This window comes from Falco peregrinus, chromosome 1, assembly GCF_023634155.1.
Source record: "Falco peregrinus isolate bFalPer1 chromosome 1, bFalPer1.pri, whole genome shotgun sequence".
Lineage (NCBI taxonomy): Eukaryota > Metazoa > Chordata > Aves > Falconiformes > Falconidae > Falco > Falco peregrinus.
This window is the reverse complement of record NC_073721.1, coordinates 88827662-88846716: the sequence shown is the minus strand read 5'-3', so window position 1 is coordinate 88846716 and position 19055 is coordinate 88827662. Positions and strand designations below refer to the sequence as shown.

The 19055-nt window shown below is 41.5% G+C and overlaps 2 protein-coding genes across 3 annotated transcripts; one reads left to right on the top strand and one right to left on the bottom strand.

Moving 5' to 3' along the window:
• On the top strand, positions 1 to 1729 carry GON7 (GON7 subunit of KEOPS complex). 2 transcript variants are annotated; one of them, XR_008746222.1, is made up of 3 exons: positions 1 to 214; positions 289 to 651; positions 1171 to 1729. XR_008746222.1 is itself a non-coding variant. In XM_055798173.1 (2 exons), exons 1-2 carry the CDS (start codon positions 16 to 18, stop codon positions 405 to 407), a joined length of 318 nt encoding a protein of 105 aa, XP_055654148.1. In that variant the 5' UTR covers positions 1 to 15; the 3' UTR covers positions 408 to 1729. The 2 variants fall into 2 exon arrangements, 1 of the variants encoding a protein (XP_055654148.1); XM_055798173.1 differs by having other exon boundaries at positions 289 to 1729.
• Positions 1730 to 6676: 4947 nt separating this feature from the next.
• LYSET (lysosomal enzyme trafficking factor) lies at positions 6677 to 10503 on the bottom strand. The gene is made up of 2 exons (XM_055798166.1): positions 10328 to 10503; positions 6677 to 8250 (listed from the first exon to the last, which is right to left on the bottom strand). Exon 2 carries the CDS (start codon positions 8232 to 8234, stop codon positions 7839 to 7841), a length of 396 nt encoding a protein of 131 aa, XP_055654141.1. The 5' UTR covers positions 8235 to 8250; positions 10328 to 10503; the 3' UTR covers positions 6677 to 7838.
• Positions 10504 to 19055: the final 8552 nt, after the last annotated feature.

Sequence of the window (19055 nt, the reverse complement as noted above, 5' to 3'; positions counted from 1 at the left end):
CGCGGCGGCGGCGGCATGGAGCTGGTGGCGGAGCTGAAGGGCCGCGACGGGCAGACGCGGTCGGTGCGGGTGCCGTGCCCGGCGGAGGAGGGCGAGGGCGAGCAGCTGCGCGGGCTGCGGCGCGGCCTGGCCGAACTGCAGCAGCGGGTGGCGGAGCTGCTGGCGCCCCTGGTGCAGGAGGAGAGAGAGGCGGCAGGCGGCGGCGGGCCGCGCGGTGAGTGGCGGCCGGCGGGGGTGGGCGGGGGCCCCGGGTCAGCGCTCACCCGCGCCCCGCCTGAACCCTGGCAGGTGAAGCCGAGGACGACGACGACGACGAGGAGCTGGAAGATGAAGATGAGAACTGCACCGACGCGAAGGCGAGCGCCGAGGACCCGCCGCCGAAGCGGACGAAGGTCCAGCAGCCCTGAGCCCGGCCTCGGGCGCCCAGCGTAGGCCTGGAAGGGCCGCAGGCGGCCCCGGGTGCGGTGCCCCGGTGGGGCAGGGGCTGCCCGTCTTCGGGAGGTGACATGGCCACCCCGGTGCTGTTTTAGCACGGAGGCCTTAGGAGAGGATGCGCCTTGGTGTCAGCGGGGTGTGGCTTGCAGGGTACCAGCCTTAGGTCGAGAAGAGGTTTTAGCAAACAAGCTAAGAAATATGAAACTGTTCTTGCAAGTCTTCTGACTGCTACGCTTTTAGTGACTTTTGCCAAGTCATTCTTTTTTCATGTGACTTAAACTTTTAAGATAAAGTAATAAAATCTATAAAGATGTACTTTGTCAGGTATGATCTTAAGATGGTAACAGATAACTTTCATTTGTATGGAGAGAGAGCAAGAGAAGACCACTACAGTATTCAAAATAAAAAAAAACCCCACAGTTAGGACTGTTTCCATTCCTGAACAGTCCTACAAGAGCCCTGTACAGTCCTGCTATGGAAGGTTATTGTTGCCTGGCATCTGAAAGCTGTAGTCACACATCAATTGAGTATCTTCCTGGAAAAGAGCATAGACAACATAGGTAGAAAAAGTTGGGAATCTTGGTTTCAAAAAATCCTCAATTTTTTTTGACAGCCAGGGAAGTGACAAGCCAGCATGTGTCTTTAAAGTTCCACATTTAAAAACCTGCTATCTGTCCTAAGCCTGTTTGTGGTAGGCTTATTTGGTAGCTAAGTCAAAAAAAGCAAACATCACAGCTTTATAGTCTGTCTATGCAGAACTGTCAACATTGCCTAAAAGTAAGAAAAAACTTTGGGCAGAAACTGGGGAAAATGTAGTAGGGTTCTACACTGATTGCTGTAGTTTAAGAGGGTGAGAAAGTAAATACTAGGGTAACAGCTCAGAGCACATTATGTGTAACAGTTCTTGGCTGTATACCCTATTCCTCTGCTAAGGTAGTTTTTCTTTCTAATGATTATAATGCAGCATGTGGAATGTCATCAAGGGTAACAGATGCTTCTGGCAAGGGGAAAGTTATCAATGCTTGTATGTTACTTTAATTCCCAGGTTTTTTTAGGTGCATGCTTCTGTGAACAGGCATAAAATGTTCTTGAGAGCCAGTCCATAAAGCTTACTGTGGAGCCTGAGAGTCAAGTTTAGCAGAAATAACTGATTTAGTAGAGTGAAAAGCTTTTTATTTTTCTCCTCATGTGTTCCACTGGTATAGTTTGTGTATTATGGAAACTGAACAAATCTTGAGACTTGTGTACAGAGGACAAAGTGTCAGAATAAATAATGAATTTTTATGAGCACAAAGTTATCTGTGTTCATTTGAAATGCGAGTGTGTGTATTGAAAATGAGGTCCAGTAAACATTTTCAATAGTTATGTACTCTTATTCTAAGAAATTCACACTCGTTTTTCTATTAGCAGGTATGACAGAGGATAACAGGCGAAAAAACCAACTCTGAAGACTAGGGGCTTTAGCTGCTGAGGACCTAGGGTGAGGGGAAAATTACACAAATTCTGATCTCTTGTCAGGCTGGAAAATCATAAAGTGATAAAATACTTAAGCGTTTTAGGGTAGATAATTTATTGGAGGAAGTGGCTTATCAAAATGGAAAAGGCAACACTTGGTACAAAAAACACCCAGCCTGGTAACGTTATCAGAAAGTGCTGACATCTTTTATAAGCCCTGTTCTGCAGCCCTGGAAGCTTGTAGAGCTACATTTGAAAGTTGTGTTTTCCCTTCCTGCCCCCCACTACAGTCCTAAACACTCTCAACAACGATGTGAACTGTGGAATAGCTAACAAGCAACATTTAACATTAGGCATGAATTTGTGGCCTTATATATAAACTTTGTGTGAATAGTCCACTGGCACATCATGGGCACAAAACTTCAGGTCTAAAGCAACAAACCCTAACTTTACCAGTGTGGGAGCAAATGCAGGTAATGGCAATTTTTTTTTTTTCTGTTAACCTGGACACAGTAACACAGTGCACCTGAGCTCCAGATAACATCAATGAGCATTGGGTCAAGAACAACCATTCACGTTTTGCCTTTAAAGAAGCATTTCTACTCCTCATTGCAACCACAAAAACTTAAAACAATGAAAAGTGTACTAAAGCTTCAGGAGGCCCTTAATAATTCTAACCTGTACGTTTGCTTGTGTCAAGTGCCCTAGCTCAACAGCTAATTTCATTTTTCTGAGAGTTGCTGTAAGGTAACTAGGCACAGAAAACTTTAGTGTGATGATGATGGGTTTGTTCTTTGGATTTTTTTTTTTCCCCTTTCCCCCCCCCATGTGTTTTAGGACCTACCTTACAACTGTGTTCTGAACCCCTTCTGGGGAGCCCCTTTCTCCCCCAAAAGCACTTGCAGTCTCCTACTTCTTGTACTGTCTGTCTTGCCAAACAACTGGGAAACAGTTGTACAGGGGGCAACAGAGAACCAGCTGGTGCTGCTCACTGGTTGCGGCACCCTTTTTCCAAGCAACCAAGCACACAAGTCAGTGAAGCATACAGGTTTTTCCATGGCTGTGGAAGAGGCTCCAAAATTTTCTGAAGACAGAAAAACTTACAAACCAAAAGTGTGCAATGAGCTGTACAAAGCTGTCCTAGAGGATAAAGGTTTTACGCAAGTCTGCTATGGCCCCTGCGTTTTAGGTACAGTAGATAAGCCTCACTGGAAGGAAGATGGCATACTCTTCACCTCAGAGAGAATGCTGGTGCTTTTGTACCTTAACCAAACTTCAGGCTGGCACAAAACAAGCCGTTAACCATACCTATGCTGCTCAGTATAGTTTGTATGTCTTACTAACAGACTTTAGTCTTACCAGCCAGAGGGAACTAGATGTGTTTCCTTATCAATAAAGGGGGAGAACACTGGTATGTTTCTATTAAAAGAGTAGAAGTGATACTACATTAAATTCTTGGTAGTATTTAAATGAGAACCAACTACTTTTACTAGTTGCAAAACAGAAAAGCAAGAATCTCAAAGCAAGTCTCCTTCACACAGACTGGGATTATATGGCATACTCTATTGTTAGTGCTCTGAAGCACTGAATTTGCTGGTTTGAACAGCTTCAAGGCTAAAATTCACAAGCGAATTTAAAAGGTTGCGGTGTTCTGTGTTTAAAAGAATCACAATCACAAATACAATCACAAGTATATTAGGCACGCAGATGGTTCTATGAGGTAAAGGGGGCAATCCCATCATGCCAAATAATCAGGGCATTGTCTAAAAGTGCAAGACCTTTCCTAATTCCTGGGAAGGAGAGACTCATTTTCACGATTTTCATTAAAGGGGTTTGAATGTGATTCACCTGTTATAGCCCCTGTGTAATTTATACTCATTCTAGCTTAAAAGTTAATTTATACACAAGCTACTACAGATACCGGATTCTCTCTAAAATACACACTATTTTGGCAGTTAGGCCATAAATAATGTATCATGGGACTCAATATATGGTAACTAGGTTAACACTCAGCAGCATAAACAACTGAGCAGTGGTTTTGGGCACATTCACTAACCAAAATTACTGGGCTAGTCACAGGCTTTGAGGACTGAGAGTTGAAGTACCTTCTTGTGCTTGTAGCACGCTCTTTCCAGAAGAAAGATGTATCATAGGGCAAGCTTTAAGGAGAGATGAGACAGTTCTTAAAATAAACTACCTGATAAAGTTACTAAACTGCTTTCATGCATTAGGTCATGTGTGGAAAAGGTTCTCATCCAAGACTGGCACGTGACAAGCAATATTTTTTAGAAATTAATAGAATAATAGAGAGCATCCTTTTAAGACATCAATGGACCAGGCAAGAGAAAATAAGGTGAGTTAATAGGTATCCTGCACAAACACAGAAGTTTTGTTCCAAGGATAAGTCAATCCTCATTTTTAATTAAAAAACCTAAAAAAAAAATCAAGCTTGCAGTTCCACTTCACTGCTGGAAGAAACGTGTCATAAGGAACACATTTTATTGCAACTTGGACATAAGTTTGAAGGGCTGTAGCCTGAAGTTATGCTCTTCACTGGATCCACTCTCCCCATCACAGGAACTGAAGAACTGGCTCAGAAGCACTTAAAAACACAGCAGGTATTTTCCTGAGATTGTAAGGGACTGTTTGGTGGAGATCAAAGAGCTAATGAAACTAACACTCTGACTGCCCAAGAATGATGCTCAAGCACTCTGACAAAAGCTTTATCTTGTGACACAAACACAATAAAAAGAAATCTAGGATAGGTGGCACAGAGATTAATATTAACCAACCTTATGTTACAGCTACTCACTTTCTTGGCAGAAAATTAAAACACTAAATGATTGCTAAACTGGTAGAGGTTAGCAATCTTCTGAGGACTTAATTACCACCTCTATTACTAGAGCTTCTTCTTTAGAAAGCTCTTCAAGATCATGTCTGATCTAACTCATTTTAAGTTAAAAGAGTATGAGTAAAAATAGCTTTCCTACCCTTAAGTTGTAGCGATTCATCTTTGCTGCCCCCTCAGTAAAAAGAACTAAATAGATTATTATGAGCAAGTTCAGTACAAGCTAGTCTCACATCTTTTTTTAATGCTGTTGCTGTAGAAACAGATTTACACTATTATGTCATTTATGATCAAGAACTAATTGAGAGGTTCTGTAGCCTTTAAAGTAGTTGTAAAACTTGTTTGAGCTCAGTTATTGCAAAAGCTTGTAGATTATGTCAATTTGTGTCGCAGGCAGTTATCTTCTGTGACCGAGAACTAATTGGCCTTGACACTATTTACAAATCTTCATGATAATCAACCTTAGAAGTTATTTTGCTACTTTTAAAAGACTACAATAAAAAACAAATTTAATGATCAATTTTTATAGTCTTTCCTTTATTTAGTCTGTAGGTAAGACTTCACACCTGTTGATGTTCCACCGGCATCAAAAATGCTGGAAGCACCAGCAGAGCTAGCTTTACTCTTCTCCTACTCCTGTTGTCTAGTATTCCTACATGCTACGTCAATAGTTTATACTAATTCTCTCCATTGCTGCTTTCCACCTCAAGCTCAAACCCTTACAGACACAGCACTTGCTCGAATTAGACTGTGCGTCTTCCTGTAGTTCGTTGTAAAGCTTATGCTTGTCAACAGCTTTAACCCAAAAGCAGGGTTCTGATGGAAGAGTCTACAAACACAAACCTCTGTTCCAAAGTCACTGCTGTGCCCAGCACATGTTCCACATCCAGGCAGCTTGGCTCATCACATCAGGCACGCTGATGAATTTGCTAAAGGTCACATGCTTGCACAACAGAAACAGGCAGTTCTCCCTAACGTTTTCTATTTTTGATGCTTCCTCTTATGTTGCTGCTCTTTAAATAATTCCATCTAGACACAATGTAAGTGCTCGGTTTAAAAATTACAGCACCAAGTTAAAAATATAGTCCAGCCAGAGATGCCTCACTGTTACACAAAGGTAGAGAAATGACAAAGGGATTTTTATCCAGCCACCCCCAAAATTTCAGGCTATGGACAAATAATTCAGGCAGAGAGCATAAAAGGACAACAGAAAAAGATCAACCAAACATACCCACCGAGGGAAGGACAGGAGAGTAAGCTACAGCAGCTGACTGCCAGCACCGCTATCTAGCAACAAACAAACATACACAAAAATAAAAAGCCATTGGTATGTATCTGCATTAATAGACTTTTGTTTATAAACATTGAAAAGTTTTTATTTTTTAGATAAATAGGACGGTGATTTTTAAAGTTAGGAAACTACACAACTTAAAAGCTCCGACTCTCAAAGATACTACAAGTCAGAGTTTATATTTTATTCTTACTCCAGCATATTAAGATGGCAGTTTCCTCCTTTTCATATTGCACTTAGAACTTAAGACCTTCTTGTACAGGCTACATTGTTTGCAGGTCCTAGCACCAATGCTGACATTAGAAACCAGTGTCTCAAAATACCTCCAAATGCATACAGAAAGTTTCAGGTATTGTAACTGCCATACTTAAACATAGCAACACTGAAAAAAAGTGTTCTCTTTCCAAAGCAAGAGAAAGCAGATATTCTCCAGGATTCCCTTGAAGTAGTCAGAAATGGATTAGCATTTGTGATGATTAGATACTGACAATCACATACAATTGAAATTATAACCAAGGAGTTTAGTTCATCATTGCTTTGGGCCTACTGCTTTTGAAGAGTGAATTTTGCACTGTTTTCATGTTTGGAAGGTTATTTCCATCATAGCTGGCTCAAAAATGTAGTTATTCTAAGAAGAAACAAAAAAGGACAAGAAAGAACAGATTCAATATTATTCAAAATACACAATCAAGTAGTTAGAATTAAAAACCATAGCACTGAAAAACAGAGTTGAAACTATGGCAGGAAATTCTAATGGAATTTCAGTATGACTGAAGAAATTTGCATTCATTGCATGAATGAGAAGAAGGTATCTTACTTTTCAAATTTCTGGAAGAAACATGATTATCTGTCTTACAACCTGTCTGTAGCACACACACCCCCCCCAACCTAATACCAGTTAACTGTCCCAAATACAAAGTTTCTCCTAGCATATCAGCGCTCCCTGAACACACTTTTGCATCATGTCTGGACTGACATTAGAATGTTAGTAAATTCCAATCACTTGTAACTTTAATCAAAGTAGATTTGTATAGATAGAAGAAAACACAAATGAAGTTTTGTGCAGACCACAGGCCAACACCAGCATAAGCTACTTTTGACATCATAGGAAAGAGAGTTTAAAACACCAACCCTCAGGCCATTGCCACTCCTCACTACCTACCTACTACAACATGGTAATGCTGCAGTCACTGGAAAACAGTATGCTACCATGGGAAAAAAAAAAAAGTACCTTTTTTCCTTTAAAGGTTCACACAAACTTTATTCTTTGCTTCCTGTATTTATATCTAAACTTACTTTTGAAAAATTCATTAAAACTAGTACTGATGTAGGTATTACTTCAAAAAAAAAGAAAAAGCAAAAGAACTGTGTTAAGTGCCGTTTTTATAATCGTGTTCTGATTTTTCTTTTCACATTTACCACAAAAGTAGTATCTTCTCATTGATTTTACTCCAAGGGAAAACATTGGAAATCAGTTTTTTTGCACAGAGGAGTAAAGTCACAGACCAGAAACTTATTCCCCCACAGGATGTTTCAGAAGGAGTGCTGCAATTTTGCATCATTAAGGCAAAATGAGGAATACTTCCATCAAGTGTCACACAGGACTCTCCCACTCTGGCCATTCTGATAGACCCATATTTAAAAACCTTTGTAGTTAACTTTTTTTTTAAATAGAAAACAGTCACTCTCTTCATTGCTTAACAGTTTGAAAGAAAAGGCTCTTTCAAGCCTTCACTCAGAACTTCAGTCTTATGATTAGATCAGGCATATGCAATTGCTTCAGAACAGCTACGGAAACTAGAAATTGAGCTAAGTGTCAATCAGTTGTAGTCTACTGATCTGATTAGAGGCCTTCACAAATGTTTGATGACGATTGCAAATAACAGCCAAGCAGATAGGAATGATGCAATACCCAACAGTTTTGGGGTCAGCTCTCGTACAGGAATAGAGAAACAAGAACATCTGTAAATACGGTATTAAAAATATTATAGTCCACAGCCAAAAAGGCAAGGATAGCAGTCGTACTTTTAAGGAGTGCGTCCATGTGGTTCCTTCCTGTGGTTCCTTAGGGTGTTGCTGAATGTGCTCCAGTGCTAGTTTGTTGTAAGTCTCATTGATTTCAAAGACATAATAAAAAGCTGCAGCACTCGCTAACAAGTACAACCCCACACCAATCCATCCCATCCTCTGGCGGAAGTTCATCATTCTCCATGCTCTGCACCTGGAACAAAAGGCAACATATACATTCAGTACAGTTTGGCGAAAGAAGGGACACAGATGAAGCTTGGTGTTTGTAAGTTAACTTTTATAACTTTCCATTACACATTAGTAAAAAGAGCACACACACATTTTTGAAGACCCAAGTTCTCTCTACATCAGAGAAAACCATACTATTAGCCTGTTGTTGGCATAGTGGTAATTACATACAATGCTCCAGCAGTGGCTCTGGCTAGTTTAGGGCCTGCTATCTATCAAGTTATACCAGGCTATACTCAAGTACTGTGTGAACAAAACAAATTACGAATTAGGTAAGTTACCCTATCTGCCCTCGGTGTCTCTTGCTGCAGGATGAGGATAATAAAAGACTTTTTATAAACACAGAAAGTTTGTAAAGTTCTTCGAAATCCGCAAGACAAAGATGCTACTAGCCAGCCAATAACAGGAGCATCACTGCTTGTCTGTGGTGTAGCAACACTCAGTTTTATTAAGCTCTAGCTAAGTGCCCATCTATGAACCATACAAACAGATGTTTTTGATTTGAACGTGAGAAGATAAGTACTGAAGGTATGCATTCGTACACATGTGTTTGCACACATGAAGATACTATAAGCATGTTACTTGCACCTAACTGTATTTGTGCTCTACCTGTGTCAACAGTTGCAGTATGCCTTCTGGAGGAAAAGAGATGAACATCTGTACTAGTAACTGACTCAGTGCAGAACAAACCAGACACCAATCAAATGGCATTTTTCAGAAGAAGTACAAATTACTGAAGCACCACAGACACTACTGGGCTTGATTTCAGCTGCTTTAAGATCTCCAGCTAGCCGTATGGGTGTAGGTGACCTGAAACACTCTTCCAACTAGTCACAAACACTGTAGCTGAAGCGCTTCTGCTCACACCAAGAAGTAATCACCAACTTCCCTCAAAATAGCCCTTGGGCAGGGCAGAGAGAACCGCTGCATCACTGCAGCTGGTTAGTTCTTCTAACAAATACGCTTTTTCAGATGGTTGCAGTTTTACCTTTCCTACCTTTTTTAAGAGAGGGGCAAAATTAATTTATGCAATATTATTTTAAGAAGCTATTTCAGGCTTTAAAAAAAACTAGGCAGAAATGCCTATTTAACGCATATAGAACAATAACTATTAAGTATCAGAGAGAACCATTAATTGATAAAAAAAATCACTACACCTTTCTAAATCCCCCTTCCTGAGGCCAAACTAATCTGTGTTATTAGCAATCTCAAAAGGCTTCCTGATTTTCCACATCTGAAGGATATCCTCAATCCTGACCTGACAGAATGTGATCAGGATAGCCCTGCAGAAGTGGTTCTGGCCCTCACACTGCTGCATTTATGGTGGCTAAGAGTCAAACATATAGTGACCGTAAATACTTGAGAATGCCATTAATTATGCCTGTGTCAGTTATTTGTTGTTTAGCTTATCCTTCCACATCACATAACAGTATGTTTCCCTTTAATACACTGGCTTAATACTTTTAGTAGGACAATGGAAATACTTGTGTAAGAAGTTGTTGATCCAGTGGGTAAGATTTCCAGACGCCGTGTTTACCCAACGGCTAAGTCACTGTCCGTTCTTTCCAGTACTTGGGCATTTTAGAGATGGCTAACAAGTAGTCACCTTCAAATAAAATAAAACTTCAAAAGGAATGCACATATTGAAAGTACAAACACTATTACAAACCGCAGCTGATTTAAGACTATAAACATTAGTTGTTTTCTCTCCTGCCCTTGCTAGGCAGCAGCAGCCAGAAGAGGAGCCTCAGCTCCGGGTTACACCGAAAGAGGCCGAGATAACGCAGAGAGATTTCTCGTTACTTTCCGTCTCAAGACACTATTTTTACTGGCAGCTCTCGGAAATACCCGCAACGGTCGTCAGAGTCATTCACCCCCGTTCCGCGGGTGCTTCGGGACTCTTCCCCCGCAGCAGGGCGCGCTAAACGGCTGCCGACGTCGCCCACAGCCCCCAGTCCCCCAAGCGCCGGACCCGCGCTCCGCTGCGAGACGAGCTCCGCCGCAACGCGACGGCTCCTTCACTGACGCCGGCAGCCCCTTACCTCCCTCTGGTGGAGAAGGAGGGAGCGGGAGGGCGACGGCAGGCGGCCCGCTCCCCTCAGCCCGCGCCGCCGCGCCGGGACGCGGAGGGGCCCACCGGCCCGCCGCGCCGCTGCCGGCCCGCTGCCATCGCCGCCCGGCCACCGCTCCGGAACCGCGGCACTTCCGGCATGGGGAGAACTACTTCCGGTGCGCGCCGTCTGCATCCGAGCCGGGGCGGGGCTGAGCTGGGGTGGGTTGGCCGGCAGCCATCTTGGCTCGGGCCCGCGCCCCTCTGTGGCGTGGTTGGCCTCGCCCAAAATGGCGGCGGCGGCGGCTCCGCGGCGCTGTTCGTCACCCTTAGTCACCCTCCGGTTACTGGCGGCACGGCTGTGGCTGCCGGCCCCCAGCCGCCGTCGCTTGAGCGCTAGTGCTGCTTCGTGTGGTGGCGGGGGCGCGCAGCGCTGGCCCCAGCATGCCTTGGCGGGCAGGCCTCTGTCCCGGCTGGGCTTGTGCTGCCTCTTCGAGCGCATTGCCCAGGCACCTGAGGAGAAAAGAAATTTAACAGGCGCGCTGTTAGCCGATAAACAGTTGGCTGTGTTAGCCAGGTGCAATGCGTTGAAGGCAATAAAATGGCGACTGATTATGTTGTGGAACACTCTCCCAACAGCTGATACATATGTACATAAAAACCAGTATATATTTATAGGTAAACCTGTCTTACTGGCTTATTTCTATTAAATTAAATTATTAGGAAATACAGTACTAAGAAAAAGTCTTCACTAAACCCAAAAGATTACCTAAATTGACCAAAAAAATACCTGATTTGGTCAGATGCACGCAGTCACTAGTGTGCATCACAGTGATCTTTGGAAGGGTTGCTTGTGCGGAAGGTGTTTCAACTTGTCTGAATTCAGCAACTGTTTAACATACACTTCCTGTGCTAGTTAAAAGAATTCTCTAGCTGCATAGCATTATACATAAAATGGAAACTTTTTACTGTGTTGTTGTAACCCCGGGATCATATTGCTGCTGGGAACTGCTGTAACTTCTTACTGAACTGCTTCACAAATTGAATCAACTATGAGCAAAATGGATTTCAGATCCATTTGATTTGTCAAAACCATGACTATTAACTGTCTGTTAGCATTGAAATGACTGACTCATTGGCAGTCAGCACTGAATTCTGTGCTCTGTAGAGAAACAGTGGTGGCCACAACTGACATGCATGCAGCTATAGTTAAAAAGAAGGCTAAAAGATAATTTAAAAGGGTGTGTCAAATAAATGAAAGGTGCTAAAGCAGTGACAGCTTTGTTTGGGTGTAAAAAAATACAGACATGAAGTATTTTCTGCCGTTTTTCTTGGGGGATGTAGCAGGATGAGGCAGTATATCAAAGCTGCTGCAAAATTAGATTTCTGATGGCTTATCCTGCTACGTTTGTTGTTTCAATGAAAAATGTTAGAAAAGAGTGGTTTGGATTATATTCAGGACAGTGAATGACTAAATGCACAATGCTGCAGATATCATTAGAGAAAAATGACACTGTTGAGAGCCCAGAAGAGTCAGAAATAAGTTCCGTGGCACAGAGCAACTTCACCTTAAGACTTGTACTTTGGTTGGTTTTTTGCTTTGATGGTCATCCAACTAATTGCTCCTTGCCCACTGTGGGGACACTAGATGGTGCTCAACACCACAGGCAAAGCCAACCTTTCGAGGCCCGGTGAAACCCTGACTCAGTTCAGAAGTTCCGCACTTCAGTTGAGTGAAGATTTCATGATCTTTCATGAAGTTTAAATAAACTGTTAGTGTAGTTCTGATGAAAGATGTAGGTATGAATAACTGTACAGCTAATTATCCCTGGGACACTGCTCTTGACTAAATGCCATTCTTCCCCTTCTTACAGGTGGTGAGGTCCCAGTTGATCTAGAAGTGAATATAGCTCCTGGATAGCTGACAAACCTACTCAAGTATGGCTTTATTGCATTTTCTTATATTGGGGTTAGAAGTAATGATAGGAAATGGAATAGCCACCACATAGAGCCTACTTCTTTTAAAATACTAACCTAGATGTCAAGGAGAAGGGTTTCAGTCAGAATTAATACATGACTGTGAATATATTGCTTGGCAGTGGATACACATGCTTAGTGTAAAGCCAGCAGTTTCACTTCAGATTCTGAAGAAAAAGGAGTGAAATGTGGGGCATATTCCTCCTACTTAACAAGTCTGTCCTCTGAAGGGCTGGAGTTGGAAAGGGAGGATGGTTTAGGATTTAACCTGCTTGGTTTAAGGGTCTTTTATTCTGTATTAATCGCAGGCCTGAAATTATGTTTATGAAAAGAAAGATCTAAAAAATTTGTGGAGTTCTTACAGCAAACACAAGCTGTCTTTGAAAGACAGAGTGATTTGTAGTATCTTTGGTCTAGATCTCAATTTGCATAGATTCAGTGTTATGCTTAACCTTTGGCAATAGTATAGGAAGGGACACAGCAAATTCCTCAGCTGAAGGTTTGTTTGGGTCTTTTTAGCAGCAGCCTTTGTGGGGGAAAAATAATATCAAAATTAGTGGAACAAGAAGCAACTATTCTCACCTTTAGAGGGGTTTCAAGCTAAATTCCAATCACCAGGGCTGGTAACAATAAGGGGGCAATAGCTCATACTTTCCATATTGAAATGGGCACACCCCCCTGGTGAGACCCAAAAGGGTAATACTCAGTTTGCGAACAGGAGGAGAAGTCAGAAGTCTGATGAATCAAAAGGAATTAACATTTAATGTTCAGGCCTAGAATTAGAGGGTTAATAATGGGATTTTTAACGTTAAAATAAGTGTTTCACTTAGTTTTGACATGCAAGTTATTGTTGGGATTACTGGGTTTATTTTGAAGGCAAAACACAAAGCATCAGGAGCAGTGAGCGCTGGCTGTTCCATAAAGGGCAGGAGCCAAGCATGATAACACAGGTGATAGGACAGAGCCTCACTGCCAGAACCCAGTCTCACACCACCCAAGCAAAGCAAGCAGGGCACGCCAGATTCAGCCGAGAGTCCAGGTCATCAGGCAAGTAACGAGGTAGGTCCAAGGTCAAGCTGGGAAGGCAGCCCACAGGTTACAGTCGGGCCTAGCAAGGATAACTAGGGTCAGACATAACCTAGTGATTGCCAGGCAGGTCCATACTGATAAGAAAAGACTGAGGTCAAGCTAGGAAGTCAGCCTGTAAGCCTGGATCCAGATGAACGTGGCTAGATATAGGCACAGCTGAACTGGAGATCCCTACTCCTACATTTGGAGTTTGGGCTGAAGGCCTAGGGCTCAGATTAAATGGGGCTCCTGAGGCCATGGCTGAGGAGCACATGAGGCTTGTTAGGGTTATTAAGGCCTATTAGTGCACTCAGGGTCCTGACAAAGTACACAGGACATGTGAGGGCTTGACAGTAGGAAATAGAAGGGTTAGTTGTAATCTTTGTGTCAAACAAAGTTTTCAGAACTTAGTATTAAAGGAAGATCTTCACTAAGCTTAGATTTTGGCCAAAATACATGAGCAAAGGTAGAAGACCTAAGATACTTACCAAACCAAAATTAATTTGGCTTCTAAATGGAAGACAGAAGCTGAAGGACAGAACGCACCATGCATTCTTTGCGTAGATGAAGATTTACCATAGTCATAGGTAGGTTCTCATTATTGATAAGTAACCAAGAAGTGAAAATCTAATTACAGAAACGTTTCTTTCAAGACAGTACATGCCCTCCACTTTTTCAGACACCGATTTTTTGATTCATCAAGAATACCACATTCCTGGATTATTTTTTTCCATCTTAATCCTTTTAGACTAACTCTTGGCTAGAGATCTGGGATCCATACAGAGTCCATATGTGTTGGGATTCCAAGAAAAAAATTGGTGTAGGGGAGGAGAACGGCATGAGCCTATGTGCTGGTGCTCTGATGATCATACCTAACCTTAACCTTGAGAGTCTTTGACTAGTTTTAAGGTAGGGCTAAGCTTCTGAGGCTTAGCTCCTTGAAAATGCTCACTTGCTGGCTTGAGGAGGAAGGCAACTGACAGGAAGACTTTCTTCAGACCCAAATAGGCTCCCATCTCTTCCTTGTACTCAAACGGTAGGGCACAGAAGAGCAAACTGAAGAACTGCTGCTTTGATTGGGGAAAGAAAACACATGTGGAAACCCAAGCCTCATGTGGCATCTGCCTTTAGCTCCAGATGGGCAAACTCCCTTATGTGTTCAAGAAGAGTTAGTGCTGTGTCTATGAAGAAATACAAAAGGGAAAGGTTTTCCAGTGAATCTTAAGTAACACACCCGAAAAACTGAGGAGGCATATTGGGAAAAAAGAATGCCTTTAGGGTTGGGTTTTTTTGGTGGTTTTTTTTTTTTTTTCTCAAAACAATGTTTATAGTGCTCATGTGAATTTTTATCAGTGAGTGAATGAATGCCCAGTGTTTTCGCAGCTTGTAGCAGTTTTGTTTAGTTGCTGTGAATTTCATAGTATCCTGTTTTGGTGTAATAGCTTGTTTTGATCAGTTTTTTATCTTACATTTTTTGTGAATCAGAAGCATTAGTTTCCCTCAGCTTCAATTTCATATGCTTTATTTCAGATTTTATGAATTCTTGTTTTGTATAACTTCTTAGGAAACTAAGGCTACAGTCTTCTGGTTCCTTTTTTGTTTTCTTGTTTTGTTTTGTTGTTGTTGGATCGTTATTTTGCCTTTACTGTTGTCTTTCTTTGAACTTCTCTGTTGGAAATGTGTTTTCTTACAGGGGGTAGCACATCAATATTTTGGGAGCATATAAGACACTTCTATATGTTGGCATTTTTATATTTTATTTCTTCTCATTTCGAATTGAAATACGATGTTTGTATGTTTTGGCTACACTGACTACATGAAGCAGAGGTATTCACTGAGCTGTGTAATCCATGGTGATCTTTTCCTCCTTTGACTTACTTACCATACTTTGAAATGTTGGGACCTTAAATTACCTTGATCTTTAATTCCCTGTTCCTGAAATTCTGCTCTACTTTTTGTTTCTTAGCAGCAGCCACATCTGAGTTAAGCTTCAGGCAATCCTGTTATCCAGGTTCTCCAAATAGCAGCCATACTTTGTTCTTGGTTCTAAAAATATTTACCATATTTCCAACAAATTTTTTGATACTTACAAGTTGAACAGCTATCTCATTACCCCAAATATCTACAGTACACATCTGCCAAAGCTAGAATTACACACTATTACCCTTTGTCAGAGTGCCTCTAAAGAACAGAGTCTTTTATGAAGAAGGTCTTTGGCATTTTAGACTGAACTTTTAGACTTTGTTACGACGCTTCTTGTTCTTTAGTTACCACTGAGTATAAGCTTCATGTCTGTGCTGTCTGCGGTCAAAATAATTCTGGCAGGAAAGAGATAAAATCTTTGCTTTTACCTTCTGTTTTCAGCCAATTACAAAGTGGCCTCAAAGTTTAGCAAGAGCTGACAAAACATAGTAAAAGAATGCCAGCAGAGATGATGATTGAATATTTCTTTCCATGGCATTTATTTAAACAGAGGACAAATACAATTTATGAAGAAGCAATGCAGGTATTGATCTCACAGCTCCGGCAGTATGACCCAGCATTGTACTGATCTAGAGGGAGAGCTATCCTGCAGAATTTTGGTCAAGCAGTTTTCAGTTATAAACTGCATTTCAGCAAAAGCATTATTCATTGGAGTTTATTGATTTTTAACTAAATCTCCACAAATAATATACAACAAAAAGTCATTTCCAAAGCTGGCATTAAACTTCTGAGAAATCTGCTTTTTCATGATTTCAGCTAAGATCTGAATAGTCTGCTCATACTACCAGAAAGGAGCAGTTATTGAATTTCCATGCTGAGTTTGCTGCTGCTGACGTGTTTGTTCATGTAAACAAGTGAACTGAAAAGTCACCCATTTAAAAAAGAAAAACAGGTTCACAACCAGGGGTCTGCAGGCTGTGAAAATGCTGGCTTTGGTCAGCTGGCCTAAAAGTTATTTTTCAACCATCAGCAGAAAAAAAAAAAGTAAAAAAAACCAAACCCAAAAAACCTTTCTCAAGGTCACTTATTAGCGATATGCACTGTCCCTCCTTCCCTCCATGTACATATTCCAAGAGAAACATCTGACCACCCAAGGGAGTGACAGCTCTGTCCTTGTGAGAGGAGGCTGTAATGACGCGCCTGCTTTTTTTTATTATTTTTCACTAATTATCTTCTGTACTACCTTTGTGAAGCAAGTCAGTAATACCATAGAATGACTTTAAAGACATTTAGTTATTTTCTTTTCTGAGATTCCCAGTTCCCACGCTGTGCCTATCTTGCTTAGACTGTGAACTGTGTGCAGTAGGGGATATCTATATTTAGACTTTCCTGAAGCACAACTTTTACTAAACAAACACAGAGTGAACACAGTTTGGATTAGGCCTTTTCCCACATTCAAAGAACCCCAGCTTTTTTGCACAGATCAAGATAGAAGTTTGGTGGTGGTAGAGAAGATATAGTTTGGGATTTGCTAAATCTAAGCTTTCATTAAAAAAAAATAATTGTTACGTACATGTGTGTGTCATTTTGTAGGAACGTCTCCCCTGTGTCCTGTTAGAGCTTAGGTATTAGCACATAGTTAGCCACTTCTGAGATGTACTGGAAGAGTCATGCATGTCAGACATCCATCCATATGATGTGAGGACTGATAGGTTCTTAGTTACCTAAATGTTTGCATACATTATAAAAAAAACAGAACTCCCACTTTCCTACAGAGGTATCAGTGTCTCCCTTTTTCCATCACTTAAATTCATTCTGTTCTTAAAAGCTTTATTATTTCTCATTCTCTAGAGTACTTCAATCACCTAGTATTTAGCCGTTTCATAACATTTTATTATTTGAAGATTTGAAGGTTTGTCTCTCAACCATAATCTTATGTGGTTTTATTTTCAGAACTGTTCTACGTATTCTGTGCCTATTCTTAAACTCCACAGTTTAGGTTTTGCATGTAAATAATGGAAAGGATTGTGTTGGGCACTTGAGAGTGACTGGTGCTTCATAACATCACACAGTCAGTCCCATTTATTGATGGTATTTATTTAGTCTAACCAAACTGATAGCTTATGCTCTTCTAGTAAACTCCACATTTCAGTTGCCTGTAGAGCTGCCCACTGGGTACAACGGGTGTCCCTTACAGTTCTCCCATTTTTTGGTCTCAGTATTCCTTCAGAGTCCCTAAAGAAATAAAATCTAAGCCTGGATGAATAAAAGACTTGTCTGAGGCAATGGAAAATCATTGTCAGAGGCAGGCTGAACGGCAAAAGTTAATCCTAGCATCAGACCTGGAGAGCACCTAGTTACTCATTCAAGTGTACACTGAGAGCTGTCAGCTCAACTGAAAGGCCAGCATCTGGGTGGGGGGCTCTCGTATAAATTTCATCAACTGGAAGTAGATCTTCATCCTCTTCTGTAGGGAGGGCTTGTTGTTACAGACTTTTGTGGAAGATAAAAACCAGTTCACTGTAGTCATGAAGCTTTTAAGTACTCACCTAGCCCTTACCTGAATTTGTTTTTTTCTGAAGCCCATGCTAGAGGTCTGTACCAGAAGTGGGCACAGAGACCCAGAATGACTGAAGCATTTGAATGGTGCTGTTAACAGCAGATGATGGTTACTCGCAAAGGGAGAATTTAATTAATTTATTAGTAAGTGATATTTGCATAAACATGTGCATTACAAAATGTGCATTAACAGAAGCACATTAATCAGTATTTGCAAATCTTTAAAATAAAAGGTTTTCTATATTTGTTCCTTACTGTGAGGAGTTTGTAAGCTGCTCCTCTTATCACAGCTACATGAAATTACATTTCAGGCAGTAATACCTACATCATGTTCTGTCATAAAGTTCCAAGTGAATATTTAAATGTCTCCATCTTAGCACACTTACTACCACATGAGCACTTGGGCTGTTGCAAAGGAGCACATGGCAGAAGGTAAGAACAAGAGGCAGTTTTTTGGGGAGACCGCTTCTCTAAACAGCAATGCCTGATTTACTTGACTGTAAAATGGAAGTTTGCTTTCTAGCTAGCGAGGCAAATCCTCCTGTGCAGTCCCTATGGAAAACAGGTCATTTAGAGAAATGAAGCTGGGCCAAATCAGCCACTGGGGGGGCCTCCCTCCCATGAGCCGCTACGGGAACCCTACAGTGGCTGGCTGAAGTTTGTCTCTTGACTTGTTAACCTTTGTGATTTTGAACAGAAAAATCAGAAATAAGCTTTTATCCCCAAGTACTAACTTTCACTGGTTTATCATTTAAAAGCTGCTGATCTACAGTACCTTCATTAAAGTTTCCAGGCAGCAGCTGAGATTAGAATGTGTTTTGCCAGAAGTTAGGCAAAAAACAACCATAAACTGGAGAAGCTCTACTTTGCTCAGACATGTCCTTTAGTGAACCACTGTGAAAAGAAGTCATATCTGGCCTCTTTATGAATCTTGCAGTAATGAATCAGTTGTAGATACAGCAGAGACCTGAGGAAATGGTATCCCACAATGCTTCTCATGCCTTTATAGCTGCCTCACTGGTGATTACTAGTCCCAGATGCTGTGCGGCATCAGGACTCTTTAACTTTGAGTCTCTCAAAGGCAAGAAGCGGCAGTGAAACACATGCATGGGGTTTTCATGCTCCCTCCCACCTACAGCCTCATTCCAGCGTGCTGCGTTAGCACAGGACCTGACTTGGCAGTTTGACCAAAT